Source organism: Typopeltis vanoorti, chromosome 6 (genome assembly GCF_054136105.1).
Source record: "Typopeltis vanoorti isolate ZY-2024b chromosome 6, IOZ_Tvanoo_1.0, whole genome shotgun sequence".
NCBI classification, from domain to species: domain Eukaryota; kingdom Metazoa; phylum Arthropoda; class Arachnida; order Uropygi; family Thelyphonidae; genus Typopeltis; species Typopeltis vanoorti.
This window is the reverse complement of record NC_143554.1, coordinates 95,541,156-95,566,648: the sequence shown is the minus strand read 5'-3', so window position 1 is coordinate 95,566,648 and position 25,493 is coordinate 95,541,156. Positions and strand designations below refer to the sequence as shown.

The 25,493-nt window shown below is 34.7% G+C and overlaps 1 protein-coding gene across 1 annotated transcript in view; it reads left to right on the top strand.

Moving 5' to 3' along the window:
- Positions 1-25,493, top strand: part of LOC150105723 (phosphoglycerate kinase 1-like) — a 126,678-nt gene that overhangs the window by 47,816 nt on the left and 53,369 nt on the right. Inside the window, exons 6-7 of the mRNA XM_090394319.1 lie at positions 9,229-9,348; positions 9,457-9,571. Of these exons, the coding sequence (XP_090250445.1) occupies positions 9,229-9,348; positions 9,457-9,571 (235 nt within the window). The remainder of the gene's footprint in view (positions 1-9,228; positions 9,349-9,456; positions 9,572-25,493) is intronic.

The window sequence follows — 25,493 nt, the reverse complement described above, 5'->3', positions numbered from 1 at the left end:
TCAACCTCTTTTCAAGTATGCTTGCATACATCTTACTTAGAACACTCAGTAGAGAGTTCAGTACAGATTTTTGAAGATTACAACTGCAAAGTCAGATGAATTAGTTTGTGGCAATTTGTGTAAGTGATGATTTCAAGTAGAAAGTGGGTACACATTCAAATTTTTGAATTGTGCACAGAGGGATCACCCGGTAGCACTCAACTGGATAAAAGGCAAAAGACTGCGTTAAGCAAATTGTCATTAAAGACATCTTTTTGTAAAGGAATAATGTTACAAACTTGGATGTTTTGTAATATCTCAAAGACGTCATCTAGATGATGTTTCATTCAGGGAAGAATTATTGGAAAGCTTGAAGGAAGCTGCAGAATTACTAATATTGCCAGAGAGGTTAGAATCTCACAAAGGATTGTATGCAGGCTCTTGGCAGTCTTTCAAAACAATAGAATGTGTTCCAGACATTTGCTAAGAGGTCACCTCACTCTAGCACAGAAGATGAAAACAGATTTTTGGTTATAACAGCAAAACATAATCAATGCACCACGACAGGTCAGCTTACAAGTCGACTTCATTCAAGCACAAGTATACAGATATCTTCACTAACTGTGGGCATGATGTCTGCAACACCTAGTCTTATATGCCCACAGGCCTTGGTCTGCATCTCTTTATCCACAGCTCATTGTAGAGCATGTTTTTCAGTGGTGTTGTATCCATAAAAATTGGATTAAATGAATCATCTTTACAGATGATTTAATCTGTAAACTGTCTTCCAATTCTGGGCAACACTTGATCTTGGGGGTGAAAGTGTTACTGTTTACCATTGTGAGAATGTTCTTGAAGTGATAGATACGGCAGTCCTGTGGGGGGGGGGGGGGTCATGCTGTGGGAAGGCATTATGTTTAATGGGTGCACTGAGCTGCAGGTGCTGAAAAAAGGGACTATGACTGGTTAATAATATTGCAATGAAGTTCTTCAACATGTTTGATTGTTCAATGATGCTACAGGCGAAGAATTCATTTGCTAAGAGGTGCTATGGATGACAGTGCCACACATCATATACAAGCAGCGAAGATACTTCTGTAGACAAAGGATATTAATTGAGTGGCCAGCATGCTCCTCACTCATACCCCCATGGAACATGTTTGGGATGCAATAGGGAGATGCATTGCTTCTCAAAATTCCCTTCCAGAAAACAAATGAGGCCTTATCCTTGCTCTGAAGGAAGAGTGAGCCAGTTTGCCTCAAGAACTCTTGAATCACTTACTGCTAAGCATGGTATGACATTGTGAGAGCTGCATTGTAGTTTGGGGTGGACATATTTGATACTGAAATGTCTCTCTGCATAATTTATGAAGCACTGTACATTAATTCCTTAACTACACCCTTAGAAAATTTGTAACATTGTCCAAAAACATATTGCAGTTTAATTTGTATAAAATTATACCACATTTTTTGTGTAATATAGTTTGTCTGCTAGCAATAAATTGATTTCCACATTTGGCTGTAGTTATGAAAATTTTTTCATATATAGGTGAGAATGTAGTTCATTCTTAGGTTTTGGGCACCAGTGGTATGATTCTGCCATTGATGTCATCCGTTCAGGCCTCTAATTTTTCTCTGAACTCTCGTGTTCTGTGGTCTCTAATCTTTGGCCAAGTGCTTTATTTTTAATCCAACTCTCAGATTCATAAATTAAAACTGGTTTGAAGACTGTCTTGTATACTCTTTGTTTAACTTTTTGGCTCATTTCTCTCTGATTTCATATTTATTTCATTGTCTATTACAAATAGACTGTGCCTAAATAGCTGAAAAATTTTACTTGTTTGTAGGTTCTTCAATCAGGATGCAGCTGAAGTTTTCTATGTTCCTGCCTATTTTCATAGTTTTGGTTTTTTTTTATTGCTGATTTTCATGCCAAATTTGTTACAACTGTTATTCAATTTAGTTAGTTAATCCTGGAGACTTACACTACATGTGTTTAGGAGTACAATATCATCTGCATAAAACAGAGAGCTAAGTTTAACACCTCCAATTCTAATATTAGGCCTAATGGCACTTTCTTTCATAATGTGATCCATATAGATGATAAATAGGAGTGTAGATGATGTGCATTCTTGTCTTACCCTCTCAGTTTTCATCAATCCATCTTTGTGCATTTCCTTCAATTCTAATTGCTGACTTACAATCTAAATATAGACTGTGTATTGTTCTGCTTAATGTTTCATTTCTTCTCCTTTTTCCTTAGCTTGCTTAACCTCTAAGATTCTTTGTGGCAAGTAACAACTTCTTCAATTTCTTTCACTATTGAGCTCTTTCAGTCCAGTCTGGGATTCCCATCTCAGCTAAGTGTTTTTGGATGTTATCCTCCCAGCACTGCATTAGTCTTCCTCTAGGTCAGTGGTGGTGAACCTTTTTATGTGCACGTGCCAAAAGTTGACAAATCGAGTTGTTGACGTGCCAAATATTTACAAATCAAGTTGCTGACGTGCCATGAAGTTTTTAATAGGGTAAAAATTAATACAAAATTAATCGCATAATTTTATTGAGACAAGTTTAAAAATTAACATAGAATTTCATAAAAATGAACTCATAATTTGGCATACACATTGTCATACACAAATCAATATCAACCTATTATCAATTTATTAATTTATCAATATATCAATTATTAATGAGATTTTTGCTGTTGTACATTAGATGCCAAATGCTTTATATCAGGTTCATATTTTGTCACTGTTAGTAATACACACGCTGAATGAGATTCATCAGTCATTCTATTTCTTAAACTGTCTTTTATAAAATTCATTAGAAAAATAATGACTCATAAGCATATGTAGAGGAGAAAATTGATAATATAACCATCACTAGTTTTTTTAAACAACAAAAGGTTTCAGGAATGGCATTCCAGGTTTTCAATATTTCCTCTTCTGCATTCTTTTTAATTGCACCCAATAATCGATCATTTTCCATTATTTCCAATTCATTTCTCAAATCGACAAACTTTTGTTTCCATATAGAACTAGATTGAAAATCGAGTAATTGCATTTCTATATCTTCCAAATTCAACCACTTGAAAATCTGCTAATTGAGTTTGTCTGCTGATGTTGTGTCTGGATGCAAAATAAATTTTTATGTCTCTGCAAATTGCCTGAACTGTATGTAAACCTGCCAATGTATAATACAATGAAAACCCAGAACTGAATGTCCAATATGTTTGGTAAATAAATTGACGAACCCATTTTCCTCTCCAGTCATACTGAGAGCACCATCAGTAGTTACTGATACAATTTTGGAAGGATCTATATCTCTTTCAGCAAGTGCATTTACAACTGCATTGCAAATATCTATTCCTTTTGTTGTTATTGCTAATGATGTTAAACTTATCAATTCTTCTTTGATATTATTCCCAACAGAATAACGAATAAAAATTGCTAAACGAGCTGATCAAGTTATGTCAGTACTCTCATCAAGACAAAGAGAAATTAAATCAGATCTATTTTTTGCTGATGAGTTATATTTTTAGCCATTTCTATGATTCTATCATTCACTGTGTTTCTAGCTAAAGGCATATCTTTTATTCTTTGAATAATTTTTTCCTTGTTTGCAAAATCTTCAAAGAGAACTGGGGCGCATTATAACCATGCTTCTTTTATATATTCCCCATCACTAAAAGGTTTCCCGTGTTTGGCAATTACATTTGAGGCAAAACATTAGCAGCAGTTATATTGACTGCCGATAAATTTCATTAGGGTTGTTGACTGGATATTCCTATTTTTAATTGCCAGAGCTATAAATTCTTTCTGTTCGTCCTTGCTTTTCTCAAGGAGAGATTTATGGTTTGTCTCATAATACCGTTTTACTGATGACGTTCTGCACACAACTGTCCCAGAACATAAAACACATATTGCTTTATTGTCTTTGTTAATCATGCCATACTCTTCAGTCCATCAGCTTTGGAACTCTCTGCTGCTTGACTGTGATAATTTTCGTTTTCTATTTTCACCAGCCATGTTCAGTAGAACTGTAACAAAATAACTCAAAACTTAAATCAAATGCATTTTTTATAGTTTCAAAAAAAATCAACATTTTATTATATGCCTAAATTAAATTATCTTTATAATTCCCATTTACAGTAGCAAAAACAAAACAGTGCACATACGCAACAATGATGCACTTGCCGCTGCTTATTTCTACCTACTGGTGGATGCTCGGTGCGAAATGCATAATGAACACACGTGCGATTAGAAAAGGGAAAAAGTCAGGGAATCCTAAGGACCAGTCGTTCTCAATTCTTTTTCTATAAGACTGTATTTTTACTGTATTAGAGGGCCCAGTACCAACAAACTTACTCGTAAATACCGTTCCCATTTTTTTAAAGTTCATACATTAAACTAACGTTTAATGTTGGATTTAATATTCACTTAATATATATAATTTTGTATCACTGATGTGAAACCTTTTGGCCATTTATTTTAGTAAATAAGTATTAATAATTAATTATGGAATAATCATAAAGAGTATTAGTACGCTTATGTATACAGTGTAGCATGTTGAGAAATATATATAAAAGTACGCATTTGAATTAGTTATCAATCACAGGACTAATGCTACAATATTGTAGTTTCCTCAGGCCAACATCATTAAATTAACTTGTGGTAGGTTTCATTGACATATCCCATTCTGATCACCAAAAATTTATAATATTATTCAGTATAAAATTGATTGTTTTATTAAATTGATTTTAATGATGTTGGTTTATAAAAAACCAACATAGTGACAAAAATATTTATGCATTGTAACTCACCATAGAAGTCAGCGGAGCAGGGAAAGCAGCAGAAGGATGTCGACTTGTTGGTGAACGCTTACCGTTGGATATATCTGGCACCCCTGATTTCACTTTACGAAAAAAGACATCAAAACGTTTTGCATATATACCTCCCACACAAAAACAACAGGCCTTCCCCAACAGCCATTATATACTGTAGATGCAAGAAAAAAAATTAGTTTTATTGTATCTCTGAATAAGGTACAGAAGCTTTTGCAGTCTGTGTAATATATTTCTCAACAAATAGTGCAATTAGAGACAGCTGGGATAAAAACGGACTCTAACTAATGAATCACATGTACCCCTCTCACCGAAACTATGCTGTATAGGAAAGCAAAACCATATGTTGCACCGGAAACACAGTATCTAACTAAAACTATTGTCCAATTTTCCACTTACATGAAATAAGTGTTTGATTGCATTTGAAATTCTCGATGTCATTATGACAGATCACCAAGGCTAACTTCAAATAAAATTCTACCACGAATTGAAACATGCCATATAATGCTTGTGTGAGTTCCCCTTCCAGCTCAAATGCAAACAAGGCAATAAAAATCAAGGGTTGAAACTTTGTGTGAGTTGAGCCCTCCGGTAATGAGAAGTTCTGTCAGAACGATAAACGACACCCTGTTGGGAATGTCTTAAAACTGAGAAATATATAGTGAATGTTGTTATGACAGTTGCATATGTTATGGAATTCGGTTGAAGAGAATTAGCATTTCAACTCAAAAATTGTCGGTTCCATTTGTCTTTGGGTCTCGTGATCTTTTGTTAATACCACACCAATAGAATTCATGTCTTCATAGCTGCTCTCTCCTGTAAAACAAAATTTAACTTGTACATATTGTAACAATTAAAAAAAAAAGTTGAATAATTTATAAGCGTATAAAAGGATATCACCTGTAAATCGTTGACGTGCCAGCAAAATTCTCGGGCGTGCCATAGGTTCGCCACCTGTGCTCTAGGTTGTTTTCCATTAGACTTCATCTTGAATGCTTGTTAGCCATTCTCTCCCCATCCATTCTTTCCATATGTGTAACCCACCTCAGTCTGTAAGCTATAATTTCATCAGCTAGAAGTGGAGATCTGTAGAAGTCATATAGTTCTTATGTCTTCTCTAGTCACCTGTTGTGTTATTTCTTTCAGGTGCATAGACTTTACTGACGATTTTATTTTCAAAGATCTGCAAAGCTTTAGCATCCTGGTCTGTTATGCTCCATATAAAACAATAGGTCTAATGATATATTTTTTGTATGACAGAATTTTTGAAGATAGCAAATGATGTAGTGAATGATAAGATCTGTTGAAGGCTCTTATTCTAGCTTGTATTTCTATACTAATTTTATTATCTCGAGTAATCAATGTTCCATGATATTTGAAGGAAGTGGCACTTTTAAATTATATTCCATTTGCATCATATAATTGTGTTTTGAAAAGCTTTTTCTAGAATCTTACTTAGAACACTTCATAATGAAATTCCTCTGTAATTCATACATTCACCTTAATCCCCCCCCCCCTTTTTTTTTTTTAATATATATAGCTGGGAGTAATGAGAGCTCTGCTCCAGTGATCTGCAATATAGCTGCTGCAAAATATTTTCATCTATTTCAATTTCAATTAATCACATTTCAAAAGAAATATGGCTAAAACCATAGTGAAAGCTCACCAAAATTCTTGGGACAGATTTATTAATGAAATAGAAGAAGGCATACATGGAAGACAAGACTTAGCCTATAAAATATTAAGGAAGTTAAACAAAAAAAAGAAAGAAATGCAGCACAAATCAACATAATACAAGAGAAACAATGGATAGAACATTATAAGAATTTATGGTATGACTCAAATTCAATAACAAAAGTAATAATGAAGAAATCAACACTGATATAGAACCAATAAAATTGGAAGAACTAAAAGAAGCAATATAAGTATCAAAAAATAGAAATAAATATAGAGCTGTGGAAATATGGCAGAGAATATTTACACATCACAGATTCTTAAAATTAATAAATAACTGTTGGAGGATATGTGAGGTTCCATCAGATTGGTTAAAAGCTAAGATTATATCTATATTTAAGAAAGGAGATGAGAGATTATTGTGGAAATTACAGAGGAATAAGTTTATTAAATACAGGTTACAAAATTTACAGTAAAATCCTGAATAAAAGACTTAGAAATATTGCAAACAATCTATTATCAGAAGAACAAAATGGTTTCAGACATGGAAGATCATGTATAGACATTATTTATATGCTAAAACAAATGACTGATAAAAGATGAAAATTTAATTTAGAGACTTGTATGGCCTTTATAGATTATGAGAAAGTTTTTGATAAAATACACAGAGAAAAACTAGGGAATATAACAAAAACAAAAAAAAAAAATCAAGTCTATCCATTACATTTGGTACAAGTTATACAAAGTTTATATAAAGATAAAAATACAGTTAGGTAATAAATTAACAGAAGAGATTGAAATAAATTTTGGTGTCAGACAGGGATGTAGCTTATCTCCAACTCTATTCAATATATGTTGATCAGATTATTAAGATATGGAAAACAACAAGAAAACAAGGTATCCAGTTAACCAGAAGAATTCTTATCAATACAATGCTGTATGCAGATGATCAGATTATATTATCAAGACAGTGAAGATGACTTTCAAAAATCAATTTACGAATTAAAATAAGCCTACAATACAATTTAAAATTTTCACAAAAGAAAACAAAAGTCATGGTATTTAAAGGCCAGGATCATGTTAGATTAAAAATAGTTATAGTAAATAAAATAATAGAATGGATAACACAGTTTAATTATTTAGGCTGCATGCAGGGCCAGCACTAGGGGCGCAATGGCTTTGGGGCACCAACATCGTAAAAAAAAGTAATAGTATTAAAGAGGATCAAAGGGTCGAAGTGTTGGTGGGTACGAGCAGTGCCCCCCCCCCCCAATGCTCTATATGCATTGGGGGGGCATGGCAATAATTATAAACTGCTTTTAACAATAAAGAATTTTATGATGCCTGTCTTGTTTTAATGCGTTGATAAAACTGGCCTAGGGGCACCACAAACCCTTGAGCCAGCACTGGCTGCATAATAACATATATAAAAAATGAAAATCTGTGGAACAATTAAAAGGACACCAAATGGAAAAAAAAAAAAAAGACAAAAAAAACTCTGCTAAAATTTTATAATGTAATGGCCACTCCCACTCTGTTATATGGTTCAGGAACATGGATGATTAAAAAGAAAGATGAAAGTAAAATACAAGCTGCAGAGATCAGATTTTTAAGAACAATTTAAGGATGTGCACAAAATTGGGCCATATAAAAAAGGAAGACATCAGGAAAGATTTATAACAAATGAAAATTTTATACTACTGTTCTATTCCAGCTTGTTACATTTAAGTCTTTCAAAGTAATACTCCAGACATCTAGGATATCCATATCTTCAGTTTTCATGTCACCTTTGATTCCTTTTGCAGTACTCTTTCCTCCATTTCTAAGCATTTTCAATAGCCTCTAGAACATTTTGCCACCTTCCTGATATTTACCTTCTATATTCTTATCAAAGTCTTTCCATGACTTGCATAGTTCTCTTACATTTTTTTCTCTTTTAGTGCATCTGCTGACTTATTTGCTAGGAACTTTCAGTATGCTTTCTTCTTTTCCAGGACTGTCTGTTTAGCTTCTTGAGCCCACTATGGCATTTTTATTTTTCTATCCTTGGAGATAACTTGCACCACATGTCCCTGTAGCTGAATCATCAATTTTTTTTTTTTTTTTTCAGAGTTTGCACCGAGACTTCAAGATTTGGTTCTTGTAAGGATAGTGTAAAAGTTCTGTGTATTCGTTTAATCCCAAGTTTGTTTTCACCAATTCCACTCATTCTACGTTCTTTCAGGATGATATGATATGATATGAATTTACATTGATATGATATCTCTTATATCATATCATAATGCAAAAAAACTCAATTTGATATCTGGAAAATGGCCAACAAATCCTGAGTTTATTTAATGATACTGTTCAGTTAGTATTTACTGTGATTATAATAATTTCTTGTTTTATATGTTATGGTGGGGTAATAGTAGTTGTATAGTTGACTCTTACTATAGCAAACACATTACTATACAATAACCTCACCCACTATAACAAACTAAAATGTCCTAACCAAAGCCAATAGGTATAGTGTATAGTAGGTTGAAGTGAAATTCACCTTAAAAATATCTACTATTATGAACTGTTATTGTGGTCCTTATTAGTTTGCTTTAGTGAGAGTCAATTGTGGTAGTAGCAGCAGCATAGTTTCCCTGAAATACAACTTTATGCTAAATGTTCAGTTATTAAAAATGTTATTTAACCTAATGTTTATGGGTATACTTTTAAAACTTTTTGACAATGTACTTTAGCTCAATGGTAGGTGTTAGCCTTCAACAGAAAGCATCAGGATTCCTGTTAAAGAAAGAACTGCAGTATTTTGCCAAAGCTCTTCATAACCCTGACCGTCCCTTTTTGGCTATTCTGGGTGGGTATGTATCTTAAGTAGTATCTTTTATGAATATAGGAAAACATTACTAAATGAAAATTATTTCTGTACTTATATGTAACTGTGTACATGAGATCTGATTTTTTTGTAGGTCAAAAGTCGAAGATAAAATTCAGTTGATTAAGAATATGTTGGACCAAGTTAATGAAATGATTATTGTTGGAGGAATGGCATTTACTTTTCTGAAAGTAATAAATGGGATGGAAGTAAGTTTTATTTACTTTTGTGTGTGCGTGCATGAACAAGACCGTGATGTAAAAGTTTTTAGTAATTTTTATCTGTACATTTTTAAATGTATATTGTAAACACAGTACACTGTTTGTTTCTGTTTTATTTATATTTTTATTATTAATAATAAAAATACAATAATATTTATAATTATTATAAATATTATAATATTATTCATGAATTCATTCATGCCACTTGCACACACAACATCCAACAGCAATCCATTCCAATCACGCACTACTCTGCGAGAGAAAAATCTATCCCCCCCCCCTTCTAGACAGCATTCATTCTCAACTTCCATGGATGTCCTCACATCCTTTCCCCATCCTCCATAAAATGAAAAATTCCATCTACTGAAATTCTGTATAACCCTTTCAGAAGTTTGTAAGTCTCAGTCATATCACCCCTCTCTTTCTCCTGTTTGCTAGTGTCTTCAGCCAACAAATTCTCAATCTGTCTTCATAATCAATATTCCACAATCTGATATCATTTTTGACACTCTCCTTTGCACTCTCCACTATATCAGAATCACCAAAGACCAGATCTTCATGCAATAATCCAAGTGAGGTCTTATCAAGACCTTGTAAAAAGGCAAAATGACTTCCTTATCTTTACAGGTCAAGGTTTGTTTCAGCATTGCAATTATTCTCTGAGTTGTATTTACAATTTCTGCTATGTGACCATTGAACTTCAACTTTCTCTCTAAGATCCCTAGCCTCATCTGTTTCTTCAAGCATAATTCCACCAATATAATACAACATTGGATATCTAATCACACCAGAGTGAATGACTTTACACTTAATAATGTTGAACTGACATTGATTTTCCCATGCCCACAATTCCAGCCTATTCAAATCATTCTGCAAGTACTGCATATCAGCAGCACTCTTGATTACCTTATCTATCTATCTTTGCATCATCAGCAAATAGCTGTATGTCACATGTCAAATCCTTCCCGATGTCATTAATGTACAGTTTGAATAACAGTGGACCAAGGACTGATCCTTGAAGCACACCACTTGAATCTTGCAGATTCACACCCTCCATATACCACTTTTTGATATCTGTCAGTCAGCCATCTTCTTATCCATGCCAATAGTTTATAATCCAATATTTTCCAATTTATTCAACAGTTTTCCGTGCTGTATTCTATCAAAAGCCTTAGCAAAATTCGAAAGTGTCATGGCGTATCCATTCCCCTTGTCTAACTCAGTGGTAACATTATTGTAGAATGTGAGCAAGTTACTAAAACATGACCTTCCCTTAATAAGCCCATGCTGTTCACTACAAAGTAGAGATTCTCTGTCAAGCCATTTCTGAATGTGAGCTGTAAAAAACCTTTCCAAAATCTTCACCACTACTGCTGAGATACTGATTGGTCGATAGTTGGATACATTGGTCTTTCCACTCCTGTGGAATCTTCCGTGTTCTGAGACTGAAATTATATAGCCTGGTCAAAGGGAATAGCCAGTTCAGTTGAACACTCTTTTATCATCCATGCTGATATCCCACCAGTTCCTATTGCAGAATTAGTTTGTTCAACAGCTCTAGTACTTCCTCCTCATCCACATGCGTTTCCTCATATGGTGAAGAGATAGCAGTGAGTTCAATGTTGCATGTACCAGGCTGATAGCTTTTAGCAAAATGGTTGCTCATTAGTTGAACAAGCTCTTCTGCATCAGTCACCTGCATACATCTGCATTCATTAGAGTTATTCTTTCAAATTCTTTCTTTCTTTTACTTGCAGCATAACAAAATAATTCTTTTGGGTTGTCTTTAACTTGCAGAGCCAGTTTCTTTTCATACTCGGTGACTCTTCTGGCCTGCTGTTTATAATTATCGTAACTGATATCATCCTTATGCACGTGATATTTCTTCCACATTATCTTTTTCTTGCAAATCTCTTGCTTTATTAAATTACACATCCATTTCACTCCTATATTTATTCTTCGAACTTTAGGAACACATTCTGATATTGCATCATTTAAGTATTTTTTAAACACTTCCATGCACTGCCGATATCATTCCCATCCAATAACTGACACTATGTAATAGAACCGAGTATATCCATCAGGTGGTCATAATTTCTTGCTTTGTAGTTCAGCATGTAACCTTTTCTGAACAGGGGCGAATGCTGGTTTTGAAATTCATGCTTGCTCTTGTTATCATTCAGGGAGTGAGAGGTGTGATTGAAGTTTGATTAGCGGAATAATGAATTGCTGACCATTTAAAATTATATACTGTATTTAGAAATTTATGTGCATTTAATCATACGAATACAACATTTATTTTACAAATGATATTCTATCTTTTTCAGTTTAGCTACTTGAATATAAATTCTACCCTACGATTCTTCTTTATAAACTGGTCAATAACATCATCATAAAAAGTTGGTGGGGTGCTTAAGGGTCAAAGCTGTATAACTTAGAGGAGACCTCCACATAGCCTTTAAAGGAATGCAGAGAACTGACCAGGGCTTGTGACTTAATGTCCAATCCTCACCTTCTCGTGGTGCACCCTGTTCGGTATTATTATTATGTGACACCTCCAGGGAGTCCAAAGACTCATTGAGGGAGAATGTGCCAACACCATCGAACGATTGGTTCATTTCTAACTACTAACCGCACTCAAACCTGCTTAACTTTTTGCGAGCCATTAGTAGCAGAAGCTCTACCAATCGACCAACCTGGATGCTGAACGAACGAGGATGGGCTAGCAATTTGGGATTTAGCCAACCAAATTGTATTCTTATTGGCATAAACCAACATACAAAATAACGGTACAACATGACAAAATTTCATGCCGGCTGGGACGTCGCCCAGTTAAACAAGACCCCCGTTGTTTTTGCCAGGGAACCAGGGTGAACAGCAAAAAAGTCAGCTACTGGAACAAATCTGAAAGCACATCCCAACTCAACATCACCACAGTTAAAGATTGGTACTATCAACATAAGAAGCCTGAATGGCAAAGAAATGGAGCTAGCTGAAGAATTAGATAAGTACCAGATCGACATAATAGAGGTGACTGAAACTAAAAAGACACAAACTGATGAGATCTTTATGTGCAATAAATACAAAATGTTCTATTCAGAAAATGACAATCAAGGAAAAGAAGAAGTAGCCATAGTATTCAATATAAAATATGATGCTAATCTTCTTGAATGGCAGGCAGTCTAGTAGAGTGATGTGGGCTAATATCAGAATGGGGAATTGGACAATGAGACTTATTTGTGCCTATGGTCCCACAGAAGATTCTACTAAGGTAGAAGTGGAGGAATTTTTTGATGCTTTAGAAAAAGCAACTGACACAATGAAAAAGGAAAAGTTGGTCCTTGTTGGGGATCTAAATAGCAGAGTAGGAAATGATTGTCAGACATACAAAAATATTTTGCGAAAATTTGGAGAAGAGAGCAAAGCTAATAATAATGGCAAATACCTGTTGGATTTCTGCTTAGGACATGGACTGGTTACTACTAACACCATGTTCCAACATAAAAATGTGAGCAAATTCACATGTAGAGAAGAAGCAAGGAATAAGAAAAGTCTCATTGACTATGTTATTGTTGATAGTGATGTTTTCTCCCTGGTACAGGACACCAGGGTGTACAGAGGATTTGAAATTGGAAGTGATCACTATTTAGTCTTGAGCAGGATAAAATTGAATTTCATATTGAAAAGAATAACATGTAAGAAAGTTTTAAAGTGAATAAAAGTTGAGCAGCTCTCAGATGTGAACTGTAGACTAAAATACACAAAGATTATTGAAGAAAAAATGAAGGAGTTTGAGAACAGGAACCAAACCTTGGAGATTCAGTGGCAAGCCTTGAAGAAAACCCTGTTTGATTCAACCAGAGGGGCATGTGGTGAGGTTGTCTGCAAGGATAGAAAAATCAGAACTCCATGGTGGACACAGGAAGTTAAAGAGGCAGTGAAGGAAAAGAAGAAAGCATATCAAAAGTTCCTGGCAAATAAGTCAGCTTGTGCTCTTAGAGAATACAGAGACAAATGCAAGAATTCTAAACACTGTGTAAAACTAGCTAAACAAAAGTCATGGAAGGACTTTGGCAAGAATATAGAAAATAAATATCAAGAAGGTGGGAAAATATTCTGGAGGTTGTTGAAGAAGCTTAGGAATGGAGGAAAGAGTGCTGTAAAAGGAGTTAGAGATGATAAAGGTGACATGAAAACAGGAGAAAAAGATATCTTTGAAGTATGGAGTAATTACTTTGAAAAACTGCTAAATGAAACAAGCAGTGATGACAGCACAGTGGTAAAAAATACTGACCAGGCATGCAGTCAGGAATACATATCCATACTTGAAGTAGAAAAAGCCATCAAAGGCTTGAAATGTGGAAAGGCAGCAGGAGTAGATGATATTCGACCAGAAATGCTGAAGTATGGTGGTATAAGAGTCTTACAGTGGCTGCACTGCATAGTTCAGAAAGCCTGGACAGAGGGACGAATTCCTGATGGTTGGTGTAGAGCCCTACTAGTACCCATATATAAAAAGGGAAATAAAACAATGTGAGAATTACAGAGGTATTTCCCTACTGAGTGTTCCTGGCAAGATCTATGCAAATATACTTGAGAAACGGTTGAGAAGAATTGCAGAAGAAAAGCTTGGTGAAGAACAAGCTGGATTCAGGCCAAATAGAGGCTGTCAGGATCAGATCTTCACTTTACGACAAATAGTCGAGAAAGCATGGGAATATAACAAAGATCTGTATTTAAGTTTTGTTGATCTGGAAAAGGCCTACGACAAGGTGCCAAGAGAGAAACTATTCAATAATACGCTACAGTTATCAATGGCAATACTTAGTCTGTATTTGAGTTGTAAGTCGGCAGTTAGAATTGAAGGAAGTACAGGAAGATGGTTTAATGTTAAATCTGGTGTGAGACAAGGATGTACATTACCCACTCTGTTATTCATTATCTATATGGATTACATTATGAAGGAAAGTGGTATTAAACATGATATCAGAATTGGAGATGTTAATGTCAGTTCTTTGCCTTATGCGGAAGATGTTATAATTGTAAATAAATCCGCTACAAGTTTGCAAGAATCCCTGGCTAAATTGAATAACTGTTGTAATGGATATGGTATGAAAGTTTTGAATGGCAATAATAACTATTTAGTGGAATCCATTCAGGACATCTATAAAACAATAGAATTATCTGAAGTTTTTACAACATCTATCTGCATTCCAATTCCAAAGAAAAATAATGCACAAAATTTCGAGGATTACAGAACTGTGAGCCTTCCCATGCATCTAAAATTATTTTAACCATTATTAACAAACAAATTGAAACAGCCTTAATCGGTAAATTGAGTGAACAACAGAAAGGCTTCAGAAGAGGAATGGGAACCATTAATGCTATACTGGAACTAAAAAACTAATAGAAAGTTAATTTGAAAGAAACAGGAACATTTATATATGCTTCATAGACTTTCAGAAGGCTTTTGACCTGGTAAAACATAATAAAATGTTCAATATATTAGATAAATTAGACATAGACGATCATGTACTTAAGATTATAAAAATGATTTACACCAAACAGAAAATGCAGCTGTTTAACTCTGAGACTTCTGTAGTGAAAATAAAAAAGGAGTTAGACAAGGTTGTATTCTTTCACCAAATCTATTTAATATCTATAGTGAGACTGTGATGAAAAAGATTGCAAAACAAAAAATGGGAATTAGTATCAATGGTATAAAATACAACAATCTTAGATATGCTGATGATACCATTCTGATAGCAGAAAAATGAAACAAATTAATCAAACTAGTGCAGCTACTAATTGAAGAAGGTAAAGAATTTGGATTAGATATAAATGCAAAAAAAAGACCAAATTTATGAAAATCTCAAAAGAAAACCAGATCTGAGCTAGAAATATTCATAAACATAGGAAAATTGAACATACAACAGAATACAAATATTTAGGCACCTACTTTACTGCAGATGGAAAGCAAGATAAAGAAATAAAAATAAGAACAGCCATAGCTAAAGATGTCTTCTGGAAAAATAAAGATCTGCTTAGAAGTTCTATGAGTATCGAGATAAAGAAAAGAATAATAAGAACATAAGTGTGGCCAGTTTTCATATATGAAAGTGAGACCTGGATATTCAAGAAGAGAGTAAGACAACAGATGATTTGGATTAGAATTGCCTTTGAAATGTGATGCAATAGGAGAGAGCTCTGAAAATCTCATGGACAGAACATGTTACAAATACAGATGTCCTACAGAGAATGAGAACACAGAGATCTTTATTACAAAATGATCCAGAGAAAAGATGAGATTGGCGGGACTGAATGTCCCGTATGGTAGGACTTCTCAGTACAAGTCCTGGCATATGGGAAAAGTATCAAGAGGAAAAAAACAAAGGATATGGCTTGAAGATATAAGATCATCGATCATATGGCTATGCAGAAACAAAAAGAAAAGCCACCAACAGAGAGAACTGAAAGGACATAGTGCTGCACCCTCTCACTGAGGAAGCTACATGAAGAAGATGAAAAGAGTAATCATAATGGAGGACATGAATTATCCGAACATCGATTGGTTAGATATGAAATCGCATGAGAAGAATGAAACTGAATTTATTGAGCTGTTGCGAGACAACTTCCTCAAGCAGCATGTGACAGAAGGAACTCAAGGTCAAACAGTGTTTGATCTGATTATAGTGTCAGGGGGAATTTCAGTTAAAGATGTAACTATTCTGCCAGAGGTTGGTGACAGTGTTCATGCAGTATTCGCTTGGGACGCAAGTAAGTTTACAAACATGCCATTCAGAAAGAGTGGTGAATTCTCCATGCTTGCTGCTCAAGCTCATTAATACAGAAAGAAGTAATATTTATTTGTTAATAAATGCATGAATTTATAAGCATTCCATTTAGGCTTTTATTTTTGTAGACAGAAGAGACGTCTTAAACTTGCGCTGCAATAAATGAGCTTTGCGTTGTGTAAAGAAGGCCAATGCTTGCTTGTCTAGTCAAAGCTACCTTGGCTTGCTCATTTGCTGGAGCTTCCAGGTCCTCACAGCAGCCCTGTGATTTCATGTGCACGCATAGCCATTTCACGTCGTCTCACTTTGTTGCTTAAACACAGGCTATATGCAGTCAACGTAGCTCTAGCTAGTGAGTTTCAGCCAGACTTTATAAGTGTGCGTGTTGCGTGGGAAAATTAAGTTACAACCAACGTTTTATCATCATCAAATTCCTAATATGTACCCTCAAGGGGTGTACAGGATATGATAATACTACATGAAAAATTTACATCATTACTAACTTCCTATCTACAATTTTCCTCCAAATCAGTCTGTTACTTGTCAAGACTCCAATATTATCATTATCAGATCTTATATTTCTATCGTCTAAGGCACACTGTACCGTATCAATCCACCTATATCTTCGTTTTCCTCTGTGTTGTTTTCCTGCCAAACTGGCAGAGAACACTTGTTTTGCTAATCTTTCCTCGCCCATTCTGTTTAAGTGACCATACCACCTGAGATTAGCCTGCTAATGCATTCCTGGATGCTGACAATGTCAAGTTCTTTCCTAATATCCTTGTTTTTAATATGATATTGCCATTGATGCCATCTGTTCACACCTCTAATCTTTCTCAGGACTCTCATATCTGCGGTCTCTAGTCTTTAGTCAAGTGTTTTACTTCTGACCCAGCTCTCAGATCCATAAGTTAAAACTGGTTTGAACACTGTCTTGTATACAGCTAATTTAGTGTTCTGACTAATTTCTCTTTTATTCCATATGAATTTATTCAATTGACTTCCTACCATACCAGCTTTGTTGATTCTGTTGTCTATTTCCATATTTAACTTACCATCTTCATTGAAAATCATGCCTAAGTAGCCGAAATGTTTTACTTGTTCCACAGGTTCCCCATTCACAACGCAGTTGACATTTTCAACAATTCTACCTATTTTCATTGTCATTGTCTTTTTAATAGGAGAAAATGAGAGAAATCTGTAAGCATTGTTTAGAAATTGGAGAACTGAATGGAATAATAAGGACATTATGAAGTCTGGAATTTGCATTTTCAGAATTGTAAACATTTGTGAAAAACTTCTAAAGGTGAGTTTTGTGGATTAGTAACAAATCACTTAAATGTTAAACTTGGTTCAATAAATGCAATTTGCCAAAGGAAGAAACTAAACTAGTGACACTGAATTAAAGTATAAGCTAATAAATTAAAAATCATGACTTAGTTTAAGGAAAATCATTTATTTAAGAAAAATTGCAACTTGAGTACTAATATTTCAGATTTTAGCTGACTTTTGAAAGATGAATCAGGTGAAGGGACTGAATAAAAGAAATTCATAATAATGAAGCAGATCATAATAAAGAGGTAGTCCATACCTTACAAAAATGTTTGGTTGTTTGTTTGTATGGTGCAAAGATTGAAGATTTAAAAGTGTCATACAAAAAGGAAATTAGTTCTGAGGTTTATACAAGTAGATGCTTGTATAAACCAATGACTTTAAAATTGAAGTTATTTAAAAAATTCAAGAATAAATAAATAAATATTATTATTATGTTTAAATTATGCTTATATTCGGTAAATTCTTCCAAACTCTTTGGCAGAAGTAACTGAATATAAGAATTTGGATATTTTAGTTGACAGTGAATTTAATTTCAAGAATCATGTAAGTTGCTTGTAAGGCTGTATTGGATTACAACTTTGAAGGTATTCAGCTTTCAACTTCAACTGTCAACTTTGAAGGTATTCAGGGAAGACTTTAGGGCATGTGAAAAAATTGTTGTGATTTTACAATATTTGGTTTGGTTACTTATAACTCAGTGAATGTAATTGAAGTTTATAGATTAGTTCATGATTATATAATATAGATATTTCGTTGCACTTGGCTAACCCATTTTCTGCAAGAGAGCATGATAATAAGATAGTAAAAAAAAAATCTAGAGCTCATAAGGAGTTATATTCACCATCCCTGTGGAAAGGCAGCTCAGAAATGCTTAAATAAGGAAAAGTTTTAAAGTAGCTATATTGCATAAAAATGCCATAAATTACAACTGGTTAGAAAATCAAATAATTCCAGATGGTTGGAGTTGAGTCCTCAGAGCAAGTCTATTAAAAGGGAAATAAAACTGAATGTGAGAATTAGAGGAATTTAGATCTTCAAAGATAACTAAATTGAATACACACTTTAACAAGTCTGTATGAAAATTGGCAATAAAAAGGTGAAACTAAGAAAAATAGGTGGGAACATGGAAAATCCAGTTTTAATGGTAAGTCAATAAGAATAGATAAAGCTCTTATACCTCCGTACTTGAGCATTTTGAGTCGACTATCATCTACTCCTGCTGCCTTTCCAAATTTCAGGCTTTTGATGGCTTTTTCTACTTCAAGTATGGATATGCATTCCTGACTGCATGCCTGGTCAGTGTTTTTTATCACTGTGGTGTCACTGTGCTGCTCCACTGAAGAAAAACTTGAGGGTATTGAAAATGAATTAATCACCAAAATTGTAAAATTAAAACAGATTATTAGACAGATGATGCAAGAATTACCAAAAGTCAAGAGGAGTTTAGAGAAACATAGGAAGGACAAGAAAATTAAGCAGCAAAATAAGAAACAACCAGGTATGGAATCAGGTAAGATTCTGTGTTTTGTTCCGTACAGTTCTAAAAAGGAAGATATTATATAGTATAGGAATTCCATCATAAAATATACCATTGATGATGGCCTGTACTTATAACTTCAAGTTTTCCTGGGACAAAAATTAAAATTATAACAATTGCAATTGAAAAACAGAAACTAAAGTAAAAAAAAATGAATTAAGAAGGGCTACAATGACAAACACTTAAATGCTTGGACTGTGTAGAAAGAATGGTTTTGAATATTTCAATGTGCAGAGTGAGTTTGAGGGAAGAATGGATTTGTATAAGAGGTATGGCATATACTTGAATGCATTTGGTATCAAGAGTCTGGAGAAATCATTAATTTGTATGAGATATAACACAGTCAGGAAACTAGATTAGGATGGGAGGAATGGTGAAAATCTATGCATAAAAGCACAAATTTTCACCACTAACATTAACAGTTACATAACCATGTTATGTAAATATGTTAATGAGAAGAAATACGTTATCATGGAAAGGATTGAGGAAAAAGTGATTATGTGTTTGTTCAATTTGAACTTATTAATCAAGTGTGACGATGTCAGCATAAGCAAGGTATTAGATAAGAATAGAAGTGAAGACTAGAAGTGAATATGCAAAAAAAAGAATGCAAGTAACTTATTAGATCTGTATCAGGCATATCATAAAAAGAAATGAGTTTGTTTCCTTGGGGAACATTTTGGGGCTTCAGATTGTGTCATTGGTATCATTGTAATCATTATATCACTAATTATCAGAGCTGATATACTGACTGGTAATAAGTATAAAGGGTACAGTATTTTCAGGAAGGATAGACAGGATATGAGAGGAGAAGGTGTGCTGCTAATTATTATTATTATCACCAGACCTCCATGGAGTCAAGAGAATCATCATGGGAGGTCCCACTCTCTCTCTCTCTCACATGCACAGCTCATCATAACTCAACTTCATTTCACCACATTCACTCTCCCTGCACTCACCTCAGGCAATGCATTCCAATCACCCACCAGTCTCCATGCAAAAAATCTACTCCTCACCCCCTTTGTTCACACCCATCTGATGACGGGATGACCTCTCATTCACACTAATCTGGTAATTACCCCCTACCAACTTATATGTCTCGATCTTGTCTCTCCCTCTTCCTTCTATCCACTAGGTTCTGTAATTTGCATTCTCTCAATCTGTCCTCTCTTCTGCATTCCAAAGACCAGATACCAACTTAGTCAATCATCTCTGGACCCTCTCCAACATCTCATCCTTTTAAAACCTGGTGACCAAATCTGTTCACAGTAATCCATATGCAGCCTGATCAAAGTCTTGTACAATGGAATCAAAACATCCTTACTTCTGCATATCAGTGTTCTCTGCATCATTCCCATAATCCACTGTGTCATCCTCACAAATTTAGCAAAATGTCAATGAAATTTCAAGTCTCGATCCATAACAACCCGCAAATCCTTCATCTCCTCCACCTCCTCCAAAATATCGCCAACAATCCTATATTATACATCCCATCTTTGCTTCCCAAATTTTAAAACCTTACACTTTGTAACATTAAACTAATATCTCCACACACTCACCCATTCAGACAGTCTATTTAGGTCTGCTTGCAAAGCTACAACATCTACTCTGCTTCTCATAACTCTCTCCAACTTTGCATCTGCAAACAACTGTATATCACCATTTAAGCCCTTTCCAATGTCATTTATATACAAATTAAACAACAATGGTTGTTTAATTTAAACATACCCCTGGGGTACGACACTAGTGACCTTTCTCCATACACAACCTGTTGATGCCTATTAGACAGCCAGTCTACTATCCAACCCCCATCTGTTCCAATTTAACTACTAGTTTGTCATGTGGCAATCTATCGAAACCTTTGCAAAATCTAAATATACTACTGTATGTGCGTCTCTCTTGTCCAATGTATTCATCACCTTGTTAATAAGTAAGCAGGTTGCTAAAACATGATCTTCCTTTAGCAAACCCATGCTGTCCATTAAAGAGAATTCTACTGCTGTCTACAGTTCTGCATCCTTGTTCTCGCTAGCTTCTCTAACACCTTGACCACAACTCCAGACAAACAGATTGGCCTATAATTCGAAGCCTTAGTCTTATCACCTCCTTTATGAAGTAGAACAATTTTGCCATCTTTCCATTCTTTTGGGACCTGGGCTAATCATTTCTGTTTCTATAACAAGTCCCACTAATCTCACTTCTCAGACATGACTCCTCTGTACTCTCCCCTATCCATTCATGTCTATCATCACTGATTCTACACCACTCCCCAGACCTAAATATCACCCTCACATCCTTGACTGTCTTAATCCTTTCTTGTGCACTCAGACATCTACTCCTGAAACCATCATCTACAGTTTTCATGTAGTGATACTGTGGCTGGATGTCAAACAATGATACCGGATAAGATAATTCCAGTTAGGTTAGGAAAGCTATGACTAAAATATTAGTAACAGTTTTCCATGTGACAATGGGTTTGATGCCATCTAGTATTAAGTGAAGTCTAAAAAAGATCAAATACATAGTGGGATAGTATTACAGGCCTAGTGGCTTGGTTGCTAGTGATGACAAAATGCATTACTAAATAAACATAATGGGTGAAACAAGTAATCATCATGGATGATGGTAATTATTTGAACATTGATTGGGTAGTGGTTGAAATCCCATGAGAAGAATGAATCTAAATTTATTGAGCTGATGCAAGGCAACTTCCTCAAGCAACATGTGACAGATGTAACTTGAGGTCAAAGAGTGTTAGATCTTATTATAGCGTTGGGGTAGGGGTGTTAAAGATGCAGCTGTCTCAACTCCAGTCGGTAATGGTGATCATGGTGTGCTGATTTGGGAAGTGGCCAAATTCATGAATATTCCATTCAGAAAAGGTTATATGCTGAAATACAAAGCAGGAAACTGAGAAGAATACTAGGTTCAATCGCATGGTATTGGGTAGTAGATGAGAAAGATGTCAGCAGTATATGGGAAGCATTTAAAAAAAAATACTTAAATGATATAATGATGGAATGTGTCTTTAGAATTCAAAGGATAAATAGAATAAGAGTGAAATAGATATGCACTTTTATTAAATAGGAAATTCTTAAGAAAAAGTTAGTTCAAACCTAATTTGTATTAGGTGGAAGAAATACTATGTGCATAAGGATACCAGTTGTAAAAATTATAAGGAGCATGCCAGAAGAGTTTATAACTACAAAAGCTAAATCTGAGTATGAGGGGGGGGGTGAAGGAAAGGAAATAACAGCAGCTCTTGCAAGCCTATAAAAATAATTCTATCCTTATATTGGAAGTAAAAATAAAGAATGCATCTTATGATTTCTTATGCATCTGCCACGTGCATAAGAATTGTTCAACTAATGAGTGTACATTTTGCTAAAAACTGTCAACACATGCATCATTGATTACACTCTTACCACTTCAATGGATGAAGAAACTAAGGTTCATGAAGAGGAAGTACTAGAGCTGTTGCACAAACTGAATAAGAATACAGAAATAGGGCTGTTGGGATATCGTCATGGATGCTAAAGGCACGTTTAGCTGAACTGGTTGTTCCTTTGACCAGGCTATATAATTCGAGTCTCAGAACAGGTAAGATCCCACACTAGTGGAAAAAAATGTATGATAATCCTCATTTGTTCTATTTGTGCAGACTGATGTCCAACATTTAAATTAAAGATACCAAGAAATTATATTCTTGGTTTAATCCTTTATCCAAGTGTAAGCAAACAAAGTTTGTGCCTGAACTATTTTCAGGACTGGGCAACTCATATAAAGAAGCTAATGACTTGACATCACTTACATCCCATAATGCAAAGCACATATCCTTACAGATATGTATAATGCTATGCATTATGGGAGGGGTTTTTGGGCAAACTTTGTTTGCTTACACGAGGGTTTTTTGTGCAAACTTTGTTTGCTTACGATTGGATAAAGGATTAAACCAAGAATATAATTTCTTGGCATCTTTAATTTATAGTATAACCAAGTGGAAAAACTTCCAACATCTATCGCTGATGTCTGACGGTCAACCTGTCTTTATCTCTGGAATGGTGGTAAATATTTTGGAAATGTTGGTAAGAGTTGCATATAGAAAATAGTTCGACTGAATCTGTACTTGGCAATGAACAACATGGGTTTATTAAAGAAAGGTTATGTTTGAACAAGTTGCTCACATTTTATAATAGTTACTGTTGAATTAAACAAGGTAAATGGTCACACCATGATACCTTTGGATTTTGTTAAGACTTTTGATAGAGTATATGATGTAAGATTGTTGCATAAATTGAACAATATGAATTTGGATTATGAAATGTTAGTGTGGAAAGAGTATGGCTGACTAACAGATATCTGAAGGTGTTGTATTGGGGATGTGGGGGGTCTGCAAGAATTAAGGTACCCAGTGGTACATGAAGAATCAGCTCTTGGCATTGTTATTCAATGTTAGCATTAATGATATTGGTAAGGATTTGACAGAAGACATATAGCTGTTTGCTGATGATGAAAAGATCGGGGAGGGGTTATGACTGACATGCAGTACTTGCAGAATGATTTGAATAAGCTAGAATTATTGATATGTGAAATGGCTGTCAATTCAATATTAGTAAATGTAATGTTATCCACTTCAGTGTGATGAGACATTGAACGGCATATTATGTTGGTGGGATTATGCTAGAGGAAACTCACCAGGCTATGGATCTTGGAGTTTTAATACTTTAACTGCTGAGATACTAATTTTTTTTCCATCTTCACAGGCCACTGCGCTGAATCGTCACATTATGTTATTCTAGTGATTATTTCACTTAACCGTGCTGTGAAAACAACTTTTTGTTTTTGTTGAGGCGTTTATTCAGTGTGACACACGTGCATTTCACGTGGTCTGCTGAGCACAGTAGGACTGTGCCAACAATAAAACACCACGTGGCCATGTGAGGCATGCACATCTCACATATAACCTATCTACCAAGTTTGGATTTCTTGGATTATTTGTTTACCGAGTTGTGACTTTGTTTTGTTTGTTTTATTGCTAGCTAAGTGATATAGTGAAACAAACAACAGGTACTTCTTTTCATTGGGTAATTCTGATGTAAAATATTGAATGTTTTGAGAACGTATTATTTTAGTAATATGGGTGATTACGAGAGACAGCAGCAAAGATTGCAAAACCTTTTGGACGAATTGATGTCTGAAGAAGAAGACAATCCTTCCGAGGGCTCATCTGATGATGCAGAGTATGAGCCAAGTGAAGTAGGCGACTCATCATCTTCAGATAGTGAAAGACCATTCTTGAAAAAGAAGAAACACTGATAGACATTCCTCCTGTTTTTCCATCTTGTTCCTCATCCACAAACGTGCCTACCGAAAACTATTTTAAAGACGACCACATCACAGAAGCTATTGAGAATGGTGTGAGTAATTTTTACCTAAATGATTCCTCAGAAAAAGAAAATGAAGATGAATTACCTTCTCTGGCATTGGGCAAAGTAATGGGAAGGTATTTGAAGAAATTTCCATTTGAAGGTGAAAATGCAGGAATACTTGTTGAATTATTTGAAAATATGTTTGAAAAGTCACCCATCGATTTTTATAGATCGTTCTTAGATGATCATTTGTTGGAACTCATGATCAACAAAACTAATCGTTATGGTTCTCAGAAAATAAACACAAGTTGTTTGCCCAATGCAAGAATCAAGAAATGGAAATATACCAACATACAGGAAATGAAGACTTTCATTGGATTGCAGCTTTGGATAGATCTTTTCCAGTTTGCCTCACCTGTCTGACTGTTGGTCAAAAAAAATAATGTATTCAAATAAAATTAGTAATATCATGTCACAAAATCATTTTGAGCTGCTACTATCAAACTGGAATTTTTCAAATAATGAAAATGCAGATGTTTCCTATCATCATCATCATCAAATTCTTGACATGTACCCTCAAGGGGTGTACAGGATATGATAGTACTCCATGAAAAATTTACATCATTACTAACTTCCTATCTACAATTTTCCTCCAAATCAGTCTGTTACCTGTCGAGACTCTAATATTATCATGTCTTATATTTCGGTCTTCTAAAGCACTTTTTACTGTATCAATCCACCTATACATTGGTCTTCCCCTGAGTTTTTTTCCTGCCAACCTGGCAGAACACTTGTTTTGCTAATCTTTCCTTTTCCATTCTGCTTAAATGAACATACCACCTGAGATTATCTCTACTAATGCATTCCTGAATGCT